The 22,146-nt window shown below is 38.6% G+C and overlaps 1 protein-coding gene across 7 annotated transcripts in view; it reads right to left on the reverse strand.

Annotated features, from left to right (window-relative positions):
• The window catches only part of LOC306812027 (X-linked retinitis pigmentosa GTPase regulator-like), a 52,987-nt gene extending 31,524 nt beyond the window's left edge, over positions 1–21,463 (reverse strand). For 5 of the 7 annotated variants that reach the window (XR_013776779.1, XR_013776780.1, XM_079326239.1 and 2 more), the window contains exons 1-7: positions 21,391–21,463; positions 19,139–19,264; positions 12,189–12,281; positions 9,592–9,654; positions 7,899–8,057; positions 6,342–6,491; positions 1,301–1,459 (exon numbers count right to left, since the gene is read on the reverse strand). Coding sequence is in view for 5 of the 7 variants with exons in the window: in XM_079326239.1 (XP_079182365.1) it covers positions 1,301–1,459; positions 6,342–6,491; positions 7,899–8,057; positions 9,592–9,654; positions 12,189–12,281; positions 19,139–19,264; positions 21,391–21,430 (790 nt within the window). In the remaining 2 variants the exon portion in view is untranslated. Of the gene's footprint in view, positions 1–1,300; positions 1,460–6,341; positions 6,492–7,898; positions 8,058–9,591; positions 9,655–12,188; positions 12,282–19,138; positions 19,265–21,160; positions 21,238–21,390 lie in introns of those variants that run through there. The other 2 variants (XM_079326240.1, XM_079326241.1) reach the window with 2 other exon arrangements.
• Positions 21,464–22,146: the final 683 nt, after the last annotated feature.

A 22,146-nucleotide genomic window follows, 5' to 3' on the forward strand; every position in this document is an offset into this window, starting at 1 on the left:
CTTGAAGGCATATCACAAGATTGTCAAGAGACAACTACAGAGAACCTGCAGAATACAGATTTAAGGACTGATATCTATACATCCAACTTGGTTTTCCAACTTTTTCATTTTGGCAGAAAAAAAAATTAAAGGGTATACAGTTTTACACATATTATATTCATTACAAGCTGAAGTTGATAATTTTGAACTATCTTCAGGTAAAGTCAAACTTACCTTTCCTGCTTCTACACCCTTCTAGGTGAGGACAGGATTTGTGGAAAGAAATGGCTGGCACTGCTTTGCATGTATGTCTTGGAAAAGCTCAGTCACCACTGAGAGACAACTGTTTAACAGTTCAGTAACACACAGCATTTTCCAAGTATTGTATGTGTGGCCCTGTGAACTAATATGTAACAGTCATATTTGTTGACATTTTCATAACCTATACAATATGTCAAATGTATATGTCTGTACTAGTTTCATATTTATGCTAAAGATTCTGCTCAAAGGCACAAGCAAATTCTGTATCACAATAAGAGATATTTAATCCATTCAGGCATGCAGTAGATAGTGAAGCCATTTGAAAAGTGACTTCCAATATACCTTCCTAAATATGCAAGTGCATGTAAATTTATTACAGAATGGAAGTTTTGCTCAAGAATTTCCCCCTCACTGCAATAACAATTTCAAGCTCCTTAGAGGAAAGAAACATCAATCATCTGTGTTGTACCAGGTGGTGCAGGTTTATTGCAATTTCAGTAAGAAAGGCACTCAGCCTATGTAAAGTTCTCTTAAAAAGCTATTTATTGGAACTAAGACTATAAAGAAAAAGACAGGATCAATAACTTTCTGTCCCTTCTGAGGCTGGGAATCCTGAGCTGTGTGGAATTTAAAAGGATCCCAGCATGCTGTGCAGATCCTATCCATGGAAGGTTACCTCAGCTCGAGCTCTTACAATACTTTCTTACATCCAAAACAACTCTATACATCATTTATACTGATAAATTCAGCATTTTATACTGAATACATGGGAACTTGTTGCTGAACTTTCAGATAAAAGCAAGGACAGGCAAGGGGGGTTATCCAGGAGCTGTCTGGAAGCCCCTCTGTTAAAATCACCTAGCCAAGTTCATCCTGCAGCCAAGGGACATGGGCAGTGCAGCACAGATCTGCCTTAGCTGGGTGGTACATGGATTTCTACCTCCTTGGTGTACAATGGTCTTCCAGTTAGGATCAGCATCCAGCATTTCAGTGGGATGTAAATTCTTTAGAATGGAGTTTAAATTACAGGGCTGTAAGAAAAGACAGTTAAATTGCATACCTGTCATCACCACAGTGTGTTCTCCACCACAAGCAACCTTTTTAACCTTTTCCATAATTCCCAGTACAGGCTGTGGGACTCTGTTGTTCTTCAACTGTTCAGGGAATAATCCCAGTTTCCCATTCACAGGTTCTCCAAAAGTATAGAGCTCACCATCTCCTGTGAAATGAACAGAGCATGGTCTCCAGCACACACTCAGGAGCAAGGATGGAATGCCAAGACTGCTTCAGACACAAATTATAAAGACAGAAAAGTATATGAACATTACAGGATAGCTGAACATTTTTGCATAGTGGCCCAACAGAGGAAAGCACTCTGCTTTGTTGGGACACAAAGGTGCTAGATTTTACTCCCCTCCATATTCAGAATCACAGTATTTTGCCTGAAAGGAATGTAGCCGTGGGAAAAACAAAACCATATACATCCTGCTTCTGAGAGGTGGTAATGCCCTCTGTAATCAGTATTTAAGTCAACGGAAGTTGCTTATAAGAATCTGAACTGCAACAGAAAATTATTTTGATGGAGAATCAAGCAGGGTCATCCCAGAGCACAGGGCACAGGATTGTGTCCAGACATATCTGGAATATCTCCAGTGATGGAGGCTCCACAACCTCTCTGAATGCTGCCCCAGTGTTTGGTCTCTGCACAATGAAGAAATTCTTCCTCATGTTCAGGTGGAACTTCCATCAGCTCCTGCCGGTTCCTCCTGTCCCGTTGCTGGCCCAGGGAGCAGAGCCTGGTCCGTGCTCTGCCCTCCTGCAGACACTGACAGGGATGAGATCCTCCCTCAGCCTCATTTTCCCAAGATTTTCTTACATTCTCCTACACCTCTTTTCTAAGAGTTTTTTGCAGTTATTTCAATGTCTGCACTTCTTAAGAACCAGCAAATTACCTCAGCTGCAAAAAAGTTAAATTTCATTTAATTTCAAACCTATGGACCATATTTAGACTTCTCTGCTCAGTTTGATTTCCTGTTTCAATTCTGATTTTGTTCTTATATCTATGTGCAGAAATACTCTGAACAGGCTGACACGTTGCTGTTATTTGCATCAGCATCAATTCTCTGTTCTAGAACAGTAGCCCAATTAAAAAGATAAAAATCAACTACAGCATGAGGTTTTCTGTAACCAAAATTCTGCTGACAAAAAGAGATTTTATTAAGCATTCTAAGTGGAAAGAAAGAAAAAAACATACAACAAAAAGAATCCTGGTTAATTTGGAATGTTTGTATTTTTTCAATACTCTTAGATCAGCCATATATTTCTAAAAACAAGTTCAAAAAACCCCAAAAGCACTTGGGAGATAACTACTTATGCAGTTCTCTTTGAAGAGACCAGCAGTCCTTTTTAAACACTATTGCACTGAAAAAATTAATCCAATCACTATCTAATTAAGAGGATTAGAGATTCAAACGGCCAAGCCTCCCAAACTAATCAAGTTTATTACATTTTTTCCACTTAATAATCCAGCTAACAAAGATAAAACCATTTACCAAAGCAATTTTTGAATACATTACACATCCCTTTTAGGCAAATAGTGGTCTAAAAATGATGAAAAATCGCAATCAAGCATAAACACCACCCAGTCAAACTGAGATAAATTTTTAGTGCAGTATGTGTGCAGTACATCTGCATGCTGAGGACATAATGTACTGTGTGCAGCACACCTGAATTTTAAGGACATTCTGTTCACAACAAAACCTGGTTATTTAATTTTCTTCTCTCTTATGAGTCACACTCACATGTTGAACTTTGCCTAATGTGGCACATTTTTGTTTCACTAAATTTAGAATCACAGGAGCAGATCAAGAAAATGGACAAGTGAATGGAAAATGTCCCTCAAAGGAAAACATGCATTTGGGAGTAGGTAAGACACCTGTCTGGTGGCAAATGAGGGACAAAAGTGAGTGGTCAAAAGAACTCTAAGATTTCTTGAATAAATAAAGAAGAAAATAAATATTTATTAAGCCAAATTGGTTTTAACTGTCTCAAACACTGAAAATCAGAGCTTGGAAGTGTTTGTGGGATGAATGATGCTTAAACCAGCTCTTAAAAATAATGACAAAATATATAAAAAAAATTCAAGGAACCTGCAAAGCTCTGTATGAAAAGACATCTTTTCAATAATAACCTATCTTGATTACAGTTACAGTTCAGGCAGGGGAAACACTTGAAGGGGTCTAATATATTCAATTCCTTTCTGTTTCCACAAATGTAATTCTGCTCTAGAACCCAGAGCAGTGGTGAGATATGTCAGCTTTTCTGCTCTCCATCTCCTGCAGTGGAAAAATGAGCTGTACATGCTTGCCAAGCTTAATGCTTCCTGAAAAATTGCCCCCTCCTGAGTGTGTGGTCAAAGGAAAGACAAGTAAAGATCTCTATAAGTGCTCAAAATTGTTACTACACTCTCCCAACAGTTTATTTCTGTGTTGATTGCTTGAGACATAACCCTAACACTAGGATTAAATGTCCAAAGCCTGCAAAAAGAGAGGAAAGGTTATACACTGTGAAAAATCCTAAAGAGAGCTGGAAGCTACAGACTAAGAACTTATTTTCAGTGAAACTCTTTGACAAATGCAAAGGAGAGGGAAAAGGAGCAAACAACCATCTTTCAAATATGAACTGAGTAATCAGACTAGTTCCTAATTTGAACATGGAATTGAGTTAGCCATTGTCTGTGCATGTGCCTAGTCTAAATTTCAGAAGTGGGGTTTTTTAATTTAAAATATTCAGGATTTATTCTGTTCTTCTATTCTACAGCCACTTTGTACATGGCAGAATACAGGTGACACATGTTCAGCAGTTAAACTATTGGCTGCAAAGAAGGCCTTCTAGAAAGCAGAAGGAAGAAGGGTGACATCATCCTTTTGGAACTATAAGAGGCATTGCTCTTGGCTTTATATCAGTTAAACACCTTAAAGATAAAAGCCTACTAAAAAAAATCTTCTAAAACCCAGCAAGATCAAAGAAATAAGAACTCCAGTTTAAAAAGAAAAAAAAAAAAAAAAGAAAAAAAACCAACCAAACCTGGAATCTATACTTCACCACTTTTTTATTCAGTACTCTCTTACTAATGAACATCCTGCCCTGGAGAGGGCACTCTGTGCCCACACAATGTTTTCTAGTGTTCTCATGAGCCACCTTTTAGTTTTAACTCAGAAATGCCTGTGCTCCCAACAGGTTTTTCAGCCAGTGCACACCTTATGCCAAACTTAAACATATTAAGAAAGAGAGCCATGTGGTGCCATGCTCATCAGTTCAGTCTGACAGCATTTACCAAGTCTTAAATCCTGCAAGTATGTAACAGTATTACAGACTGTGTATTGTTTGATGTCTAAAAATCAAAATGTGGTAATTCTACAGGATTCTAATAACTGGTAAGTAACACATCCCATGACTATGGTATACTCAGAATAAATGCATAAAGTTAATTTTTAATCCCTGTGTGCATACACACTGACAGTAGTGTAACAGAAAACAGATTCTGCAAAAGTACTCGGACGTTCAATACTAAATTTTTACAGTAGTTGAAGTATAGTCAAATAAAACTGTTGGCAAGGGGCAAAAGATGTAAATGGCCACAAAGAAGGCCATGTGTGTGTCAGTAGCTTCAGTGACACAGACTGAACCTAATTCATGCAGGACTTGCAGATATTAAGACTGAAATTTAAGATTTGCCATCTTATACTCAGGCCTGCTTAAGTAGTAACAGGTTCCAAACCTAATTTTCACAGGTGATAACCAGTTCATTCTTCCTATTAATATTTTAAAGAGCTACATTTTTCTTAACCAGGTACAAACCTAAGCCTTTTTTTCTTATCCCCTTCCATTAAAAGTTTCCTTAAGCACTTGGCACACAGTGTTCTCTCTTTACTCTTAGATGTTTGTCCCCAGCCTTCTACTAAAGAGAATTTTTGTGACATCCTGCTGCACTCCTGGACATACAGCTCTTGGCTCGAAGGCAGAGATACACACATTACTACTACATCCTTGAAGCAAGTATCTTCCCCCCCCACCATTTATTCTGAATCCAGGAAGCTGTATTTTTCCTAACAGGTGCTGAGGCCCTGAACAGCCCCAGACACTTAATCCATTTACTGTAATAAAGCATTTGTAATAAAAGTTGCACAACTAATAGCATAACACCTAATTAATATTTGTCCACTGTAGCAAACTCTCATTCTGTTAACAGCATGTTCTCAGAGAGCAATATAGATATTGTATGTGGAAAAACAACATTTATCAAGTAATCTGGGAAAGGTATCTGATGGAATAGCTCCTGGGTACCCATTAAAAGCTTTACAATCAAAACTATTGATCTTTTGAAATCTTTAACTAGTCTTAGGGGACCAAACAGTAAAGTTTAATAATGCAAATCTATATGGCTGAGAGGAATTCATAGCTGCTCATACATAATGCCATCAATACTGGCTGATAATTCATCCATATTGGAATTATTAAAAGATGAGTGGAATCTTCACTTTGGAAACCAACAGAGAGCTGGGAAGAGAGAGGTGGAAAGCAACAGGGAGGTGGTTTGGAGATTAGACAACAGCTCACTGTAACATTCCTTCTCCTCATATCACATATTACCAGTTTAACTGACTTCAAAACTGAAATTTTGAGATTGAACAACCAACTTGGACAACAATCTTTTACTTCTAACAAGATTAATTTGTTCTCATAACATAGCAACTCAGTTCAATATTGATATTTCTAGAGAAGATGAAGCTTATTATTTGATCATAAGAAAAATAACCTCAAAAAAAGTTGGATTTTTGAAACCATAGTTTTAATCCATGATACATGCAATAAACTCTATGAAAACAATGATCAGATATTTCATTCTTTCTGATATACTTTCATACAACAATGTGCAAATGCAGAAAATTTACTGCAATTTTTTCTCTCTGTGTGATATAAAACTACTAGGAGGCTTTCTGTCACAAGGCAGTTTTTAACAACTACAGGGTATCAAGTCTCAAAGAACTATTTGAAAACCACTGTCTTGTCTCCTCTAACCTCTATTCCCATTCTCTTACCTGTAATCAAGGCAGAATGATAATATCCACAGGATACAAAGGAAATAGGTTTTCCAATATCCACTTTACAGGGGATACTGACAGAGGCTTCACTGGCCAGGCCAATCTGACCTTCTGAATTATCACCCCACACAAAGAGCTGCCCATCCTCTACAATGAAGACATGGATAGTTATTAGAATTATAACAAAAACTAATTGAAAGTTAATGTATTTATTGAAGAGTATTTCAGAAACTCTGTATATGATACCACTGGATGTCATGATGTCAAGGATATAAAATGATCATTTAGCATAATGAAAAAAAGAAGTTGGAAATAAGAGGGTTTTCCTTAAGCTTGTCAAAAGTGACCCAAAACACTTACACACAAACCAGTGCAAGTCCATAAATACCAACTAAAAAAGTACTATGTAAAAAACATTCCTTCAGAGAGAGGAAGACTGAGAGAATTCAGTTGCTAGAGGTCAATATGAAAATACTACAGTGAATTTAAGGCATCTTCTCATTTCTAGGTGCAAGTCACCCCTTTCTCATTTTTCCTAACTTATGCTCTGTTCTGACTTTGGTAGGCATCCCACTTATTCATGCCTTATCTTTCAGTTCTCCTCACAGGTATTGATTCATTTTGCTTTCCTTAAACCAGTAGATGTTCCAGGTTTACTAAGACAAACTTCTACTGAAACAAAGACCAAAGGCAACAGTAAAAAAACCAAAACAAAAACCAACAACAAATCAAAAAACACAAACAAAACAACCAAAACAGGCAATGAACAGCATGAAAAGTCTTCTAGAAGAGATAAGGTCTTCTCTATGTGTATTTCTTATTAGTAGATAAGTTTTGAAGAAAAAGGTGTCACCTACAGTGCTACTGAGCTGCTGTTAGGAGCTAAAATAATTCAAAATTATCCGAAAAATCTCAGAAGAATGTCAGCAATTGGCATAATATACACCAAAAACCAAACAAGCAGGCTAGCATCTCTCTCAAGTTCTGAAATTACGGCCTCAATAACTTACCCTAAACAGGTACAGAAAAAACTGCTTTACAGCAAGACTTGAAAAATTGCATTATAGGGCAATAAAGGACCACCCACCCAGTGACTGGAAGTATTGTGACTGTGTGGATTTTAGCAGGCTGGGATATGTGATTGGTATAATTCTGCCACCTGAGGAACAGCTGAGAGGCTCAGCCTTTCCCAGAATTAGTAAGGAATGACACAGCTGTGCAGTCTGTGCCAATGGACCACAATAGTTGCAGTAACAAGTGGAATTAGAGATGCTTACTTTTCATAGGATTCATGCTTTATAGCTGCTTTTCTCTGGAAATAAACTTCTAGTATCTCTACTAAAGTTTCACAGTAACTCTAAAAAGTTAATGAGACTCACACCCCTTACCAGACTTAAAATAGGCAATTGACTGTCAAAAAATGACTGTGGCTACCAAGGAAAAAGGAGAGTGACGATAGAAAATGCACCAACATATGCAGACAGAATTCTGGATTAAATGTCTTCCTGGAACCAGGTTGGACACACATAAATAGATTTTATTAGCAGTTCTCACCAGTTACTGCTGCTGAGGTGTATGATCCAGCTGATAGTTGCTTGATCTTGTGCTGGTTGGTAAAAAAACTAATTAAATGAAATGTGGTCCTTTCCTCTGTGTCACCTAATCCCAACTGGCCTTCACTGTTTCCTCCAGCAGCATAGACATTTCCTTTTTCTGAGTACAGAAAAGCACAGGTAATACACAGAAAGAAGAAACCAGAGCAAGTAATTTATTTTTCAATGGAGAAAACATCACAAAAACGTTAGGGTCTGTTGTGCTGAAACACCCTCCAGCTGAAATTAGCAGTTTTTGTTGTGGCTTGCAAGGTTTTCCTGCACACACTTGGAGCACAACTTCCTAAAGGCCTTATATGGATTTAGACTGCATTTCCCACTATCTGGAGACTGATGTAAAAATAAATGTGATTGGAAGTCCTGCAAGAGCTCTGAGAAAATGACTGCCAGTAGCCCTGGCAGCTAGAAGAGCTCCTTCCACAAACAATGTATATTTTGAGTTAAAGTGGGAAGAAAAGGGTGGATTATGTCACACAAAAGAAAAACTGAAGCTGTATCAGTATGTTAATTAAAGAAATTAATAATTTGATAGCTTTGAGTACTGTGAATAAAATATAATTCTACTTATTTTTTATTAGAAATATTTTACTTATTTTAATATTGAAATAACTTCCAATTTAATTAATGAGGTATTCTTTTAGATTCTTGAATTTAACTCTGATGACAGATACCTTCAATTTCAGAGAATTTTAAGATTTATATTTTTAATTTTAGTATGCTTCACATCTAAAGTGCTCATCTATGAACAAACAGATACAGCCTGTTAATAAACAAAACCCAAACAGAAATGTGATAAATAAACTGACATATAATTCATAAAAGGCCACAAATTATCTAGCCAGCATGTGCACCAAAGGTGACTAATATTTACCCTGTGCAGTCTTACATACTTGATTGTCATTAATATGCTCTGTTTTATTCTAACAATCTTATTTACAGTGTTCAGGGTCTCCACGTATATAAACCTCCTAATAATCAAACAATCCTCTTCACAACATTACTGAAAGCTAAAAGATTGCAACCACAAATGTGGCTATTCCATTAGATAAATTATAGAAGCATGACAAGAACCTTCATAAATTCTCTGTATACTGTGTCTCTACAAATTTATTTTTAAGTTTAAATTTACAGTTTATTTATTTATAGCTTAATAAAGCAACTTGTCACTGAAATAGCAGACTATGTTGTATAACCAAAAATGCAACAAAATTTGAAGACTTGAAAACATTCACTTCTATTATATTTATTCAAATATATAACTCCACACAAATAAAGATAATTTATCAAAGGTAAATTTGAGTACAGATGCATATAAAAATAACAATAAATCTTCAGAGGGCTTAAAGGAAATATTCATAATTGTTAACCACACCTCAAATGCCAGCAAGAAATTTTTCCATATTTCTATTACAAGGAAACTATCTAACATTAGTTTATAAATGTATTTGCACAGAATAAATTAAAAAATTCTAAACAATTCTGAATTCTAAAAATTGGGTGTTAAACTCCTAAGTTTTAGATGACCCATCTTAATTTTTTTTCTTCTTCAACACTTCTGGAGTTCCGAATGCAATTTTTCATAAAAGTAAAGGAAGAAAAGTATCTTGAATGTGTATGAAATAGAGGTTACATACCTGTGTAAACTAAAGTGTGGTTTCTTCCACAAACAGCAAGTTTGGGTTTTTCTGGTTTTAAAGCTAAGAATTAAAACCAAAGAGAAGGGAAAGTTACAAACAGGCTGATATCTGGTTCAACAACAAAATGTTCTGTGCTCTAGAGGGAGCTCTGATATCTTCTTTTCACATTTTTACCCACAGAATTATTACAAGATTTGTTGCCCATTTGAATCTAGCACGACTTATAAAATCAGTATTCCCTCAAGATAAGAAAATAGGTCAAACCTTAAAAAACTTAACTTAATGATGGTTACTTCATCCCAATGCCATAGTCCCTGGAATTTGCCATTTATGGGAAGTGCCTCAAAGCATACATTAAATTGCAGGATAAAATTAATGATTTAGGCTATCTTCAGTTTTCATTAACAATGGTAATGTTACTTCCCTCTTAGAGTTTTCCCACTACTGTAAATCTTTGAAACCATCCTGCTCCTTTTCTTACCATCCCTACCTCCCTTTGTTGTGCTCACATTCCTCTTCTGTTTTGTTCTTATCACTTCCTGATCACTGACCTCAGTTGCCAAGGGCAGCCCTACCTGGACTAGTGCCTACATTTTTTGCATGTGTCATCCTGTCTCAATTTCAGCTGACTTACCACCAATGAGAGTGCCATGGCATGCACTTCCCTGCAGCCTGGTCACTTTGAAAGACTGGGAATGTATGTGAGGGGAGTCAGGAGTTATTTTGGTAGTAAAGAGAGAATAGAAGAGGTTCCTCTTCTCCTGTGACACGTGCACTCCACTTCAGAAATAGAGAGGAAAAATGTCTCCTGACTTTTCCATCCTTGCTCCAGTTACTGTTCATTGTCAAAAAATTATCTTCTTTCAGTCATGTCCATGCACCCTACACAATGCTCTAAACCAGGATTATTTTTACATAATAAATATTTAATTGCTTTTCCACTGCACTAGTCCATAACAAAGCCAACAGCAATCATCCCTTTCACACATCCTTTTTCAGTCCTTCCAGATCAACTTTCATCAGCTCTACAACATCCAGATTAAGGTCCCTTTTACCAAGTCACCAAACAAACCTATCAACTTAAGCATGAACTGTCCCTGGTCTATCACACAGATACAAACTTAGTTTGTCCAAATTCAGGCTCCTGCCTCTTCTATCCAACACCAACAACTACCATCAGGCTAGAACCATAACATTTCCAATGGTGGCTTCTTCCTACAATTTTTACATCCCAACACCCTTCAACTTCAGAGATGATCTTAATAAGCTCTTCAGAGCCTATCCTCCCTAAACTTCCTCCCACTTAGGCTAACCAATAGTACATTATGAGACGTGCCATATTTGCAATGTTGCTGGTGATTTTTCATAACCAATTTCCTTATTCTCTAATCAAGTCTTATAAAATAGTTTCTCAGAAAACATGCAGACACAAGCTGTTGGCTCCAAGCATAAAATGAAAAGTGGGATTGTAACCCCATTCCCAAGGCCAAGTGATAACCAAAGGCTAGTGAGAAAACTCCAGGAGTTCCTCCTGCTGTCTACTACCAAGAGAAAAAAAGACACCCCCTTGTGACTTTTTTCAATGGATGCCAGCTCTGGTTTGAATTCCTGTCATCTTCTCTTCATCTTTTATTCTCCATTGCAATTTGACAGCAACCCAAAACTTGACACCAAATCTATTTAAGCCAAGGTAAGAATCAATCTCTCACATGCCTGACAGAAGATGTGTACCTGAGAGTAGCTGCATTCTCCATCTAAAAAGAGATGGAGGCAGGAGCAAACAAAGGATGGTAGAATAAACTAAATCAGGAAGAACAGAGTTTGAACAAGCAGGATAATTTGTTTTTAACAATAAGCTAACAGATCGATCTGCTGGCAAAAAGAGTGAAGATAAACATTTAATAGTGAAAAGAAATGTGTTAATGGGATAGATCTGACTTGACATAAGTAAAGGGATAGGGAAAAGTATTGACTTAGCTTTGTTTGACAAGATAAAAAAAGCTAGGAAAGATCAAGAAGATCACAGTGCAATGAAAGCATATTTTCCAACACGTGAAAGAATACAAGAATTTATTTTTCTGCCTCATAAAAATGTATTAACATTTATGCCCCTTTGGGCATTTCTTATACTTGTTAAAATGTAGCAGTACTTGTGAAAAGTTTTGGACAAATTTTTTTCATTTAAAAAGCTGCTAAGAAAATAATGACACAGAGGTTACACAAGACTGTTGGAACTATAGTTTCTGACACACAGACAATGTAGAGACCAAGCATCTGATTATTGTCTGCAGTAAAACATGAAGGTGTGGATTGTCAGAATAGGAAAACACTACATAAAGTCAGAGCCTCAAAAATGACAGGATCCCATGTATCTGAAGTAATCCTCAGATGCAAAAGGACTCAGATTCCGAAGTAATGGAAAATCAACAAGGGATCCCTTTGAGCTACCTTCATGATCTTGTGCAGTAATGTGTACACATGATAAAGAAAGAATCACTTATTTTGGAATTGCATCCTACAAAGTCCTTTTTTTGCAAGGGTCTCCTTTCAAAAAAGCAAACAAAAGAAAGGTAAAAAGGAAAAAACACACAAACCTTTAACACACGTTGGTTTGCTGACAGTGTTCTTCGATCCTAGTCCTAACTGGCCCCAGTCATTACTGCCAAACATATATAGTTTGCCTTTTCCTGAAAAAAATCACAGACAGAATCCATACAAGGGTTTGAATATCTCATTCAAGACAAGATGGTCATTCACTCACAATGCACTTATTATTTCCTTTTTGATGTAAAGTTTAAGTTTAGGCAATTCAATACGTAAGTGGAAACAATAATTAATTGTGATTTTAATACACAAATAATTAGCAATAATTAAAATCCTTGTGATTTTACAGTTCAAAAATAGTAATTGCATTGTTTAAATAAGAAATCCCCAGCCAGAATAAACACCCTCATCTTTAATTACAGCACAGAAAACAAGATGTACTTTTGGGCAGACCACAGTACCTATAGTCCTCCTTAAAAATAACAGCACATCTAACTGAGCACCCACATCTTTTATCCCAAAGACACAAATGAATAATGCAGCTACTTGATAAATACAAGCACAAAATCATAATATTTGGCTTATTATACTGTTTAGGGTGGGATATTTCTTTTACTGCTAAATGTCTTCTCTTAAAATAATTTTAAAATATGCATTTCTATCAAATGCCATTTCTGATAAATTTTCACAAACCGTAATTTGGTATTCTGAATATAAAGACAGAATGCATAAATCCACCATGCAGTCAGAGAGTTTTGAAAACCTAAATGAAAACATTAGTTACAAATGTTCAACAGGGCCAGTGTCAGAATCACCTTTCAGAAATTCTTATGATGTGTCATTGGACTTGCACATTTGATGATTGCAAACAATGAACTGTTATAATTCTGAACAATCAGTGCTATTTCTGAGGATGGTATATGAACAGAGAATTTTGTCATCTGGGATGAAAACTAGCCAAAACTGACTACTGACAATACCTTAAAATGAATTCATTTAATTTCACTTTTTAAACTATCACATCTTCTAAAGCTGTAAAGATCTCCCTGGAAAACAAAATCCTTGTTCCAACAGAAATCTTTGCAAAACAATAGAAACTAATGTATCAAAAACCCCACAACAAAACAACATCCTCTCCCGAAACCCCTACCCTTTTACAAGAATTCAAAGGACTTTGTTTACTTCTGAAGGTCTGCAGAGCTTTGTGATTTGACTCCATCATATATTGTCATCCTCAACAGTAATTTGGTCATAAGGCTTGCCACCCTGATCATCTACAACAACCACAACCACAATCCATAATAGCAATTCCATATAATGCTGCCAAATTAGTATGACTGTTCTCAGTGAAAGTTCTGATTGTGATTTACAGAGACTTTGAAATAAGACACTGCAATGTTTTGAACATTACCAAAAAAATCCTATTCTAATAAAAATATCCATTAATTTTCTTAAATATAACCACACAGTTAAAAAGAAATAAAATATGCACAAATGCTTAACTATAACTGGTAACTAAAATCCAGATCAAATTGTTAATTTTACAATTCTTGGCACGTGGGGCTAGGCGTCAACATTATGTCTTTCAAAGAAAGCTGGAAGGGAAGAAAGACAGAACTCAAGTTCATGCTCACAGTGTTCTACTAACAGCATTTATATCTCCTTCCTAATTTTGACAATGCAATCATGTCAAACATATGCAGAGCTGTCCCTGACAGCAAACACACCTTAACAGAAAGGATTTTTATCAGCAAATGACATCTATCCTATATTGGTATGACTTCCTTGTATCCTTGCTTTACACTTTCCAACTGCTTTTCTAAGACAGCAGTACTTCTGTGGGAGTATGATGCCAAGCTGCCCTAATTCAATTTAAGCACATTCTCTTTTATCCATGCAAAATTCAAACAAGGTCATGCTTTTCATCCTATAATCTGCTGGGTTTTATATCAGTCTTTAAATTCTCAGGCATTGCTTTGCAAGTCAAGGAGCTTAATAGATGAGAGGAATTTTTTCACATTCTTTTACAACTGAGTGACAGCCTTTTATAATTTCAGGTATCCTAGGAGTAGAAAAAAAAAATCTGGGAAGCAGTTAATTTAGAAAGATAATGAGAATTAATAGGCACTACAGAGGAACCTAAACAAATACCTGTAATGAAACAATGTTTCTCAGTCTGTACAGCAAATCAAGTTTTGGAAGAGATATGATTCAATCTAAGCTGGCCAAGAAATTCAATACAATTTTGTATGCAAAAGGCACAATTTTCACAACTGCATACTGAGATAACCCAGCCATCACCCAGATGCACTGAATCCAACAGCAGACAAATAGGAAAGGATCAAATTTCAAAATTTCTTAAACTCAAATTGCTCTTGGGTTTTTGTTTCTACTTTGGTGCTGTCATCCAGACTGTGGCCATGTGCCAGGTGGAATGGCTGGCACAAGACAGATCCAGCACAGTAAGACTGTGACTCTGGGCAGGAGGGAAACATATAAGGATATATAAGAATATAAGGAAAAGGCCTTGTTTTGGTGATCCAACAGTAGTTTCCACCTTTATCCTGAATAAAAACTAGAGTATTTCTCCCAAGTATGTATTCACTGGTAGGTACACCAGCAGATGTTTCACCAACAGCAATTCAGGGCTACCATGGAAGCCACAAGACAATCCATGTGTAACAACAGAGGTTTTGTGGGACACTTCAGTGAGAGATTGTCTCCTACCTCATTTCTCATGAATAGGTGCTTTCACAACTGTGATTCTTGGCAATCCCATCAGTCATGTGCACTTCTGGTTCATGAAGTGCTTTTAAAGGCATTCATTGGACAGCTGGGAAATACCAGCTGAAATCCCATGTGCTTTGTCATAGCAGGCAGCCAAGTACTCTAATCACCTATGTTTAAAGGTGTGTTTCATACATTCCCCCCTTTTCTTTTTAAATTATATGAGTGTGGGAGAGAAATAAGATGGGGAGGCAATGTAGAGACTTTGAATATTTACTACAAGATCCTTCTGAGAAATTGTATCTGAATAAAACATAAAAAGTAGCATTTTCTACAGAGCAGCAAATGCCAAGGCACCAGAATTATTTTTTTATTATTTTTATTTGAGCTATTTAATGAATAAATTATATTAACTGTTGATTTAAAACTCATATAGAAGTCAAATAGATCCCAGGAAAATAGGAGTGGCATCAGTTTTGTTAGACAAGTCAAGATATTCTCAGAAACTTTATTGTGCAAACAAGAACAGGCATGCTTAGGACATTTGGTATCACACAAGCAAAACCAGTACAGTATGTTGCTTGCTCATATACATCAACCCAAATGTGTACTGATCTTTCTCATCTTCTTCTTGCAGTTGATGCAAAAGGTGCCATGTGCTGTGCCATGTTCTGATGACCCACTGGTAAGCAAAAAAAATGCAGGAACACTGGTGACAAAACACCTTGGAGAGATTCCAAGGTCTCTTTGTTGAATGTTTAATGCCTTACAAAACATGAAATTATGAGTATACTATCTTCATGTGGTTCCATATGCACCTCTTCTCATTCCCACTTTTACAATTGACACTTCTCTCTTTTCCTCTGCCTTCTTGTGTTGGGGGCTTCAATTCTCTCCAGAGTATTGAGTTCAGAAAAGGTGTCTTCTTTCATAAGCACTTTCCACCATGTAAACAGGATTGGTCTCTTTGATTAAATGTGGTAAAGCTGCCTAGGATACTCTAATTAAGGCAAATAAACAATAAGACAGCTGTTAAATTTAAGAGTTTTGTAGGAAAGAAAATTTAATACACAGGAATAAAGAAGAAGATTCTGAAGCACATTCATACTTCTTCATACCAGCTCCCACGAGGATGAATTAATTGCTTTCCAAAGTCTGCAGTTATAGAAGATGTAGGGAATGGACTATCAGTATTCTTGGACCAAAAAATACAAAAATGAGGCAAGAGCCATCATGAAACATGTTACAAATTATCCCTGGAATATATATTGTTCATGACTGGATTGAAAACCTAAAGAAGACAGTTGCTTAGAAAAATTCCTGCTGGGACATTTTAATCAAGGTTATGCCAATGGTAGACAGCAAAAGAATAAAGAAACACAGATTTCAATCCCAAACTTCCTTCCTGGAGAAGAAAACATTTCTTCAACTAGCTCAGCAAGCCGACTAAAAGTCAGCAAGTAACTATCCCTGGTCCCTTCCATTCCAAGATGCAGCCACAACATGTAAATAAAATTTTGGACTCTTCACTCCTGACCTAGAAAGGCAAAGAATGGAGTGTTTAATATTTACTTTATACTTGTCTTTATAAAGTCATATGGGAATACTGATGCTGGATTAGATGAAGGAAGTATTTGAAAGGTTCTGAATATTTTGTTTGAATGCTAAATATCAGTTCTTGTACATTTTCTTCATTAGTATTCAGTCAAGATTTGGTGCTAGATGTAGCTGTCTCTCCTGCCCAAATCCAGCATTAAGGAATGATTTGTATCAGTTTGAGTGATTGTTTTATATACTACTGTTGAGCCATGTTAAGTGCAAAATTAACAAATTTCTAAATTTTAATCTATCTCAAATTCCCACTGTCCTCTACAAATATAGCTCTCACTCCATCTTTCAAGGTATGGAAAAAAAAATTGGAGGGGGAAAATTTTGTGACCTGTCAATAAAGACTGAAAGTAAAATGAAGCATGCATTAACACACACCTGCTTGAGACACTTTTCCTTCCTCAGTGATGCTTGTCTTTCATTTCTTCCACTTCAGGTTCAGCTGAAGAAGCTCCCACAAGGTCTGTACCCTTCTCAATAAACTCACAATCAGCATGTACTTCTGGGGCATTTATTCCAGGTGTTACTGCAGCTCAGGGTCATTCCCAAAGGCTTAATTCCACTGTATCATCCAATTCCATCTAACTGCAGAAATGTGAGGTGCACATGGGCATGCACTGGTGTGAAGAACAAATGAGGGAGAAGAGCTTTTTCTTTCTCTTCTTGACTTTTTTGTACGACTCTTGTAGTTTCTCTACCTTTGCTTGTTGTTGATCCACATTTTACCTCACTTTTGCCTTTAATTTACAATGACCCAGGAAACCTTTTGAAACCAAAGAAGTCTTTTTCTCATGTTTCTACAATTCCTTGCCTGCAAAAGCTTTGAGGAAATAAAGATCTGATAATCTAGAAGTCCCCCTGGTGATGCACCTGCCCAGTACAACTGCTAAGGCAACCTACAGAGACACTGTATGTTTAAAACAAGCTGAACATACTAAAATAATGGAGAGAAGGGGAAATTGTACAGAAATAGTGCTGCATGAAAAATCTCTGCAAGATGACTTTTTCAAAAGCTTTATCTAAGTGGTCACTATTGCAGTGATGTGGGAATCAGGGGATTGTTGCTGATTGGGATTAACAGTGCTGGCCCAGGCACATGCTGGGAGGAAATTTAAATTGACTGGTTTAAACACAGAACTATACCTGTCTTATTTCAAACTGGGTGTGAACATAAAAAAGTATATGCAAAAAGAAAATGCAAAAGGAAAATGCCACAGTGCCCCAGGTTACATCTGGATTAATTTAATGCAACAGGTAATTTAATATTATTGGTACGATCCAAGAAAAAGTGTCAAGCTTTGCTCAAAATAAACTATTAATGTATAATTCATCTTCTGTGAAGTTAGGCTTGAAAAATTCATCATGTAATTTCACCTCAGGGTGTTCTGTAGCCCATGAAGTCTAGAGGCTTTTTTATCTTGCCTGGAATAGTTCTTTCTAAAAATTCAACATCTTCAATATTGCTTGTGAACACTGCAAGAAACCCTCAGGAAATTATTTAATAAACAATGACCAATTGGATATTGATAAGCATTAACTACATTCCAATTTAAAAAGTCCTGAAAATACACTTTTTTTTCCCAACAACACAGTCCTATTATCTGTCAGCAGTTGATTGTCAACACAATCCTCACATATGATCATCCTCAGAAGACTAGTCCCTTCCATATAAAATAAAACAAACAAATTCCTTAATGAGCATTGTTTCCATCATTTCAAAGAAAAGAAAACAAACCATTAATAATGCTCTCTCTATTACACTGGAGTTTCTTTAAATGCCTTTGCCATTTATTTCTGGTTTTTGTAGGATTTTCTGAAATCCTTTACAGAATTGCTCATTCAAGGGTTATTTTCATCTGACAGTTAACAGTAATTCCAAGCTTCTGTGGAGAGACACAATTGTATTTATTGTTTCAAGAAGATTTCTAGTGAACTTGTGGTGTTCAGCAGTTCCTGTTACTTGCATGATACAATACATGTAACATATTAAACATTTTCAGATTCCTGAGAAACATTCGGCCTGAACTAAGTTTTGCTTAGTTTAAATCCTGTCATCCACTCAGTTATTACAAACCTCCTTCAGACAGTTCTTGGGCATGTCCTGTGAAAACCTTGAGTTCCAAAGGCATCCAAGAGTTCCTACAAAGCATCCCTCTCTCCTCTCCCCAGCCTCAATTAATGCATTACCTCAGAATGCAAGTAAGATTCCTAACTTTCAAAGGTGTCCAAATATATCACCCTTTAGCATGTAAGTCAGCTTCACTACAAGAAAGACATTTGAGGGGCTGGAGTGTGTCCACAGAAGGGTCTGGAGCACAAGTCCTGTCAGGGAAGCTGTGGAAGAAAAGGGGGCCCAGAGAAGGAGGATGTATCCAGGTGGGGATCAGCCTCTTCTCTCAGGCAACAAGCAAGAGGATGAGAGGAAGTGGCCTCAAGCTGTGCCAGGGAAGCTTTAGACCAGAGATTGGGAAAAACTTATTGGAACAGGATGTCCAGGGAAGTGGCTGAGTCACCATCCCTAGAAGTTTTTAAAAGATGTGGCACTTGGGGACATGGTTTGGTGGTGGACTTGGCAGTACTGGGTTAACACTTGGACTTTATAATCTTAGAGGTCTCTTCCAATCTAAACAATTCTGATTCCATACCCTCCATTTCCAATACTGACCTGTAATAATAGCTGTATGTTCATCTCCACATGATATAAGGACAGGTTTGTCATTTTTGAACCAGAACTTGCTAGGAATATCTTCTGCAAATTTGCTTTTCCCGAATGTGAAAACAGCACCTGATTCTGAAACACAAAAAGATAATGTCAATTTTAAAGAAAGTAAATTTCACCTCATGTATTTTGAAATAGACATGTTCTATCAACTCATTGGCATGTTTTATTTCCTTATCTTTCTCTTCTTTCTCCTCTCAGCCTTCAAAACATAGGTTGGCAAAACTCTCATTTTATCCAAACAGGAGGAAGAATTTCTTTCCTGTGTGAGTGGCAGAGCAGTGGAACAGGCTGCCCAGAGAAGCTGTGGAGTCTCCATCTCTGGAGATATTCAAAACCTGCCTGGACACAATCCTGTGGGTGAATCTGCTTTAGCAAGGGGGTTGGACCAGATGGTCTGCAGAGGTTTCTTCCAAGCCCAACCATTCTGTGATTCAGTGATAAGACCATGATCTAAAAAATCCAAACAAAACCACCCTATAATAAAGTCCAAGCAGCTCTTCAAGCTTTGTAGTCTGCCTGGTTTTCTCAATTCTTCACACTCTCAAAAGTGTTAGCAACATTGTTTCAAAACACAGAATGTTAACTATTTGTTCAGCTTTTGGTTAGGCATATGTTTTGACAAAAAAAATACTAATTCTACAGAAAAATAAATGAACTTACAGACTTACAGAAAATCCTTGCAGACAATGTCAGCTCAGATATAAAAGCTCAATTAGACCCCCTATTTTAAAATGTCAAAGCCTGTGCTATAAAATAACTTTTTAAAAACAAAGCCAAGAATAAACCAAATCTTTTCCTTGTAAATTTTGTTAGCATGTAACAAATGTTATGAAATACACACAATAGCAGTAGACTGTTTCTGAAAATTACATTGAGTCATCTTAGCACATTACTTTCAAGGAAAACAATCTCAACAATATGCACCCCAGCTCCAAAACCTAAAAGTTCTTTCTTAAACTGTATTTTCATTTAAAATAATTATTGATTAAAAAGCTTCCCCTATTTCCAAAGATGTTATTTTGTGTATCAGATGGAGCAGATATGCATAAATTGTACTTATTATCTCAACAGATGTGTTTTTCACTTTCACTTGCTAAACAAGCTTTGTGCAAGCAAGCTTTTTAAAAGACAGGGTTGAGTTTTTTCCTTATTTTAGCTAGACACAACTACAACTACAGAAAAGCTAAACAGCATCTGAAAACTCAAAGTTTTCATCTCCAGCCGGACAGCCACGCACTTCTGAACTTTGTTAGTGACCTCTTTGGCACTTGGAGAGCTCTCTGGTTCATTTATTTTCTCTTCAGAAGGGTTAGCACGAAAACATGTTACGTTCTTCATTCAATATATACAAAAAGCTGGCAAATTTCCCGATGTTTTTTGCATCTCATTCACCTAAGCCACAACATTTCACAGCTGGACACAAGGACTGTGCAGGTTCTGGGCTCCTCAGTTCAAGTGAGACACGGAGCTCGCAAAGCGGGACTGGGGAGGGGGAACAAGGATGACCGGGGGACTTGGAGCATCTCTGGTGAGGAAAGGCTGAGGGGTTGGGGCTTCAGGGAACCTTTCTAACGATCTAAACCCAGCGGGTGGGTGCCAGGAAGATGCAGCCAGCGGTGCTCGGTGATGCTGCGCAACAGGGCAAGAGGCAGCGGGCAGAAACTGATGCTCGGGAAGTTCCACCTGAACAAGAGAAGAAATTCTTTGCTGTGCAGTGACCGCGCGTGGTGCAGAGATATCCCAGGAATGTCTGGACACATCCGTGCGCCGTGCGCTGTGGGATGGCCCTGCTCGAGCAGGGAGCTGGGTCCGGATAACCCGCTGCCGTCCCTTCACCTGACCCTCACCGCGCCTCAGCGCTGCCATCCGTTCGGAAACCGAAACCCACCAACTCCGAAAATTAAATACCACAGGACACACAGGAGGCGTCTGTTGTCGCAGCAACGAGCACTCTTAGAGCCTTACCGCGGGCCGAACCGCGACACTCGGTAACCATTAACGCTCTGCATTACCCGCGCCCCCCCAGTGCCCGGCGCTGCCCCTCGAGCTCTGCAGCGGACGCGCTCGTCCCCACACGCCGCAAGGCACCGGCCCGGCAGCGGGAGAGAGCCGGGAGAGCGGCGGGGGTGAGGCGGGCAGGGCCCGGCACGGGCAGGCTCACTGCCCCCGGGTGCTGCAGGAGCGGCCGCACTCACCGGGCACGGGCAGCTCGGTCCCCGCGGCGGGCGCGGCCATGGCGGCCGGGAGCAGCCGCGCCGGGCGGGCCGGGCCGCGGGCAGCGCCGCCTGGCGGCCGGCGGGGGCGGCACGGGCCGGACTGAGGGCGGCGGGGGAGGCCCGGGACAGAGATACGGGCATGGCGTCAATGGACGGGCTGGGCAAGGGAAAGGGAAAGCCCGGGACAGAGATACGGGCATGGCGTCAATGGACGGGCTGGGCAAGGGAAAGGGAAAGCCCGGGACAGAGATACGGGCATGGCGTCAATGGACGGGCTGGGCAAGGGAAAGGGAAAGCCCGGGACAGAGATACGGGCATGGCGTCAATGGACGGGCTGGGCAAGGGAAAGGGAAAGCCTGGGACAGAGATACGGGCATGGCGTCAATGGACGGGCTGGGCAAGGGAACGGGAAAGCCTGGGACAGAGATACGGGCATGGCGTCAATGGGCAAGGGAAAGGGCAAGGGCAAGGGAAAGGGCAAGGGCAAGGGCAAGGGCAAGGGCAAGGGCAAGGGAAAGGGAAAGGGAAAGGGCAAGGGCAAGGGCAAGGCCTGGGACAGACAGGGATGTGAGCATGGCATCAAAGGATGGGCAGCGCTGGAAATGACCTCTGGGATCACTGGGTCCAACCTGTAGCCGGTACCACCATGGCACTCAATGCCCCATCCAATATTTCCTTAAACACCTCCAGGAATGGTGGTTCCACCCCGTCCCTGGCACTGGTGGTGGACTGGCA

The sequence above is a fragment of the Erithacus rubecula genome (assembly GCF_903797595.1).
Source record: "Erithacus rubecula genome assembly, chromosome: 1".
Lineage (NCBI taxonomy): Eukaryota > Metazoa > Chordata > Aves > Passeriformes > Muscicapidae > Erithacus > Erithacus rubecula.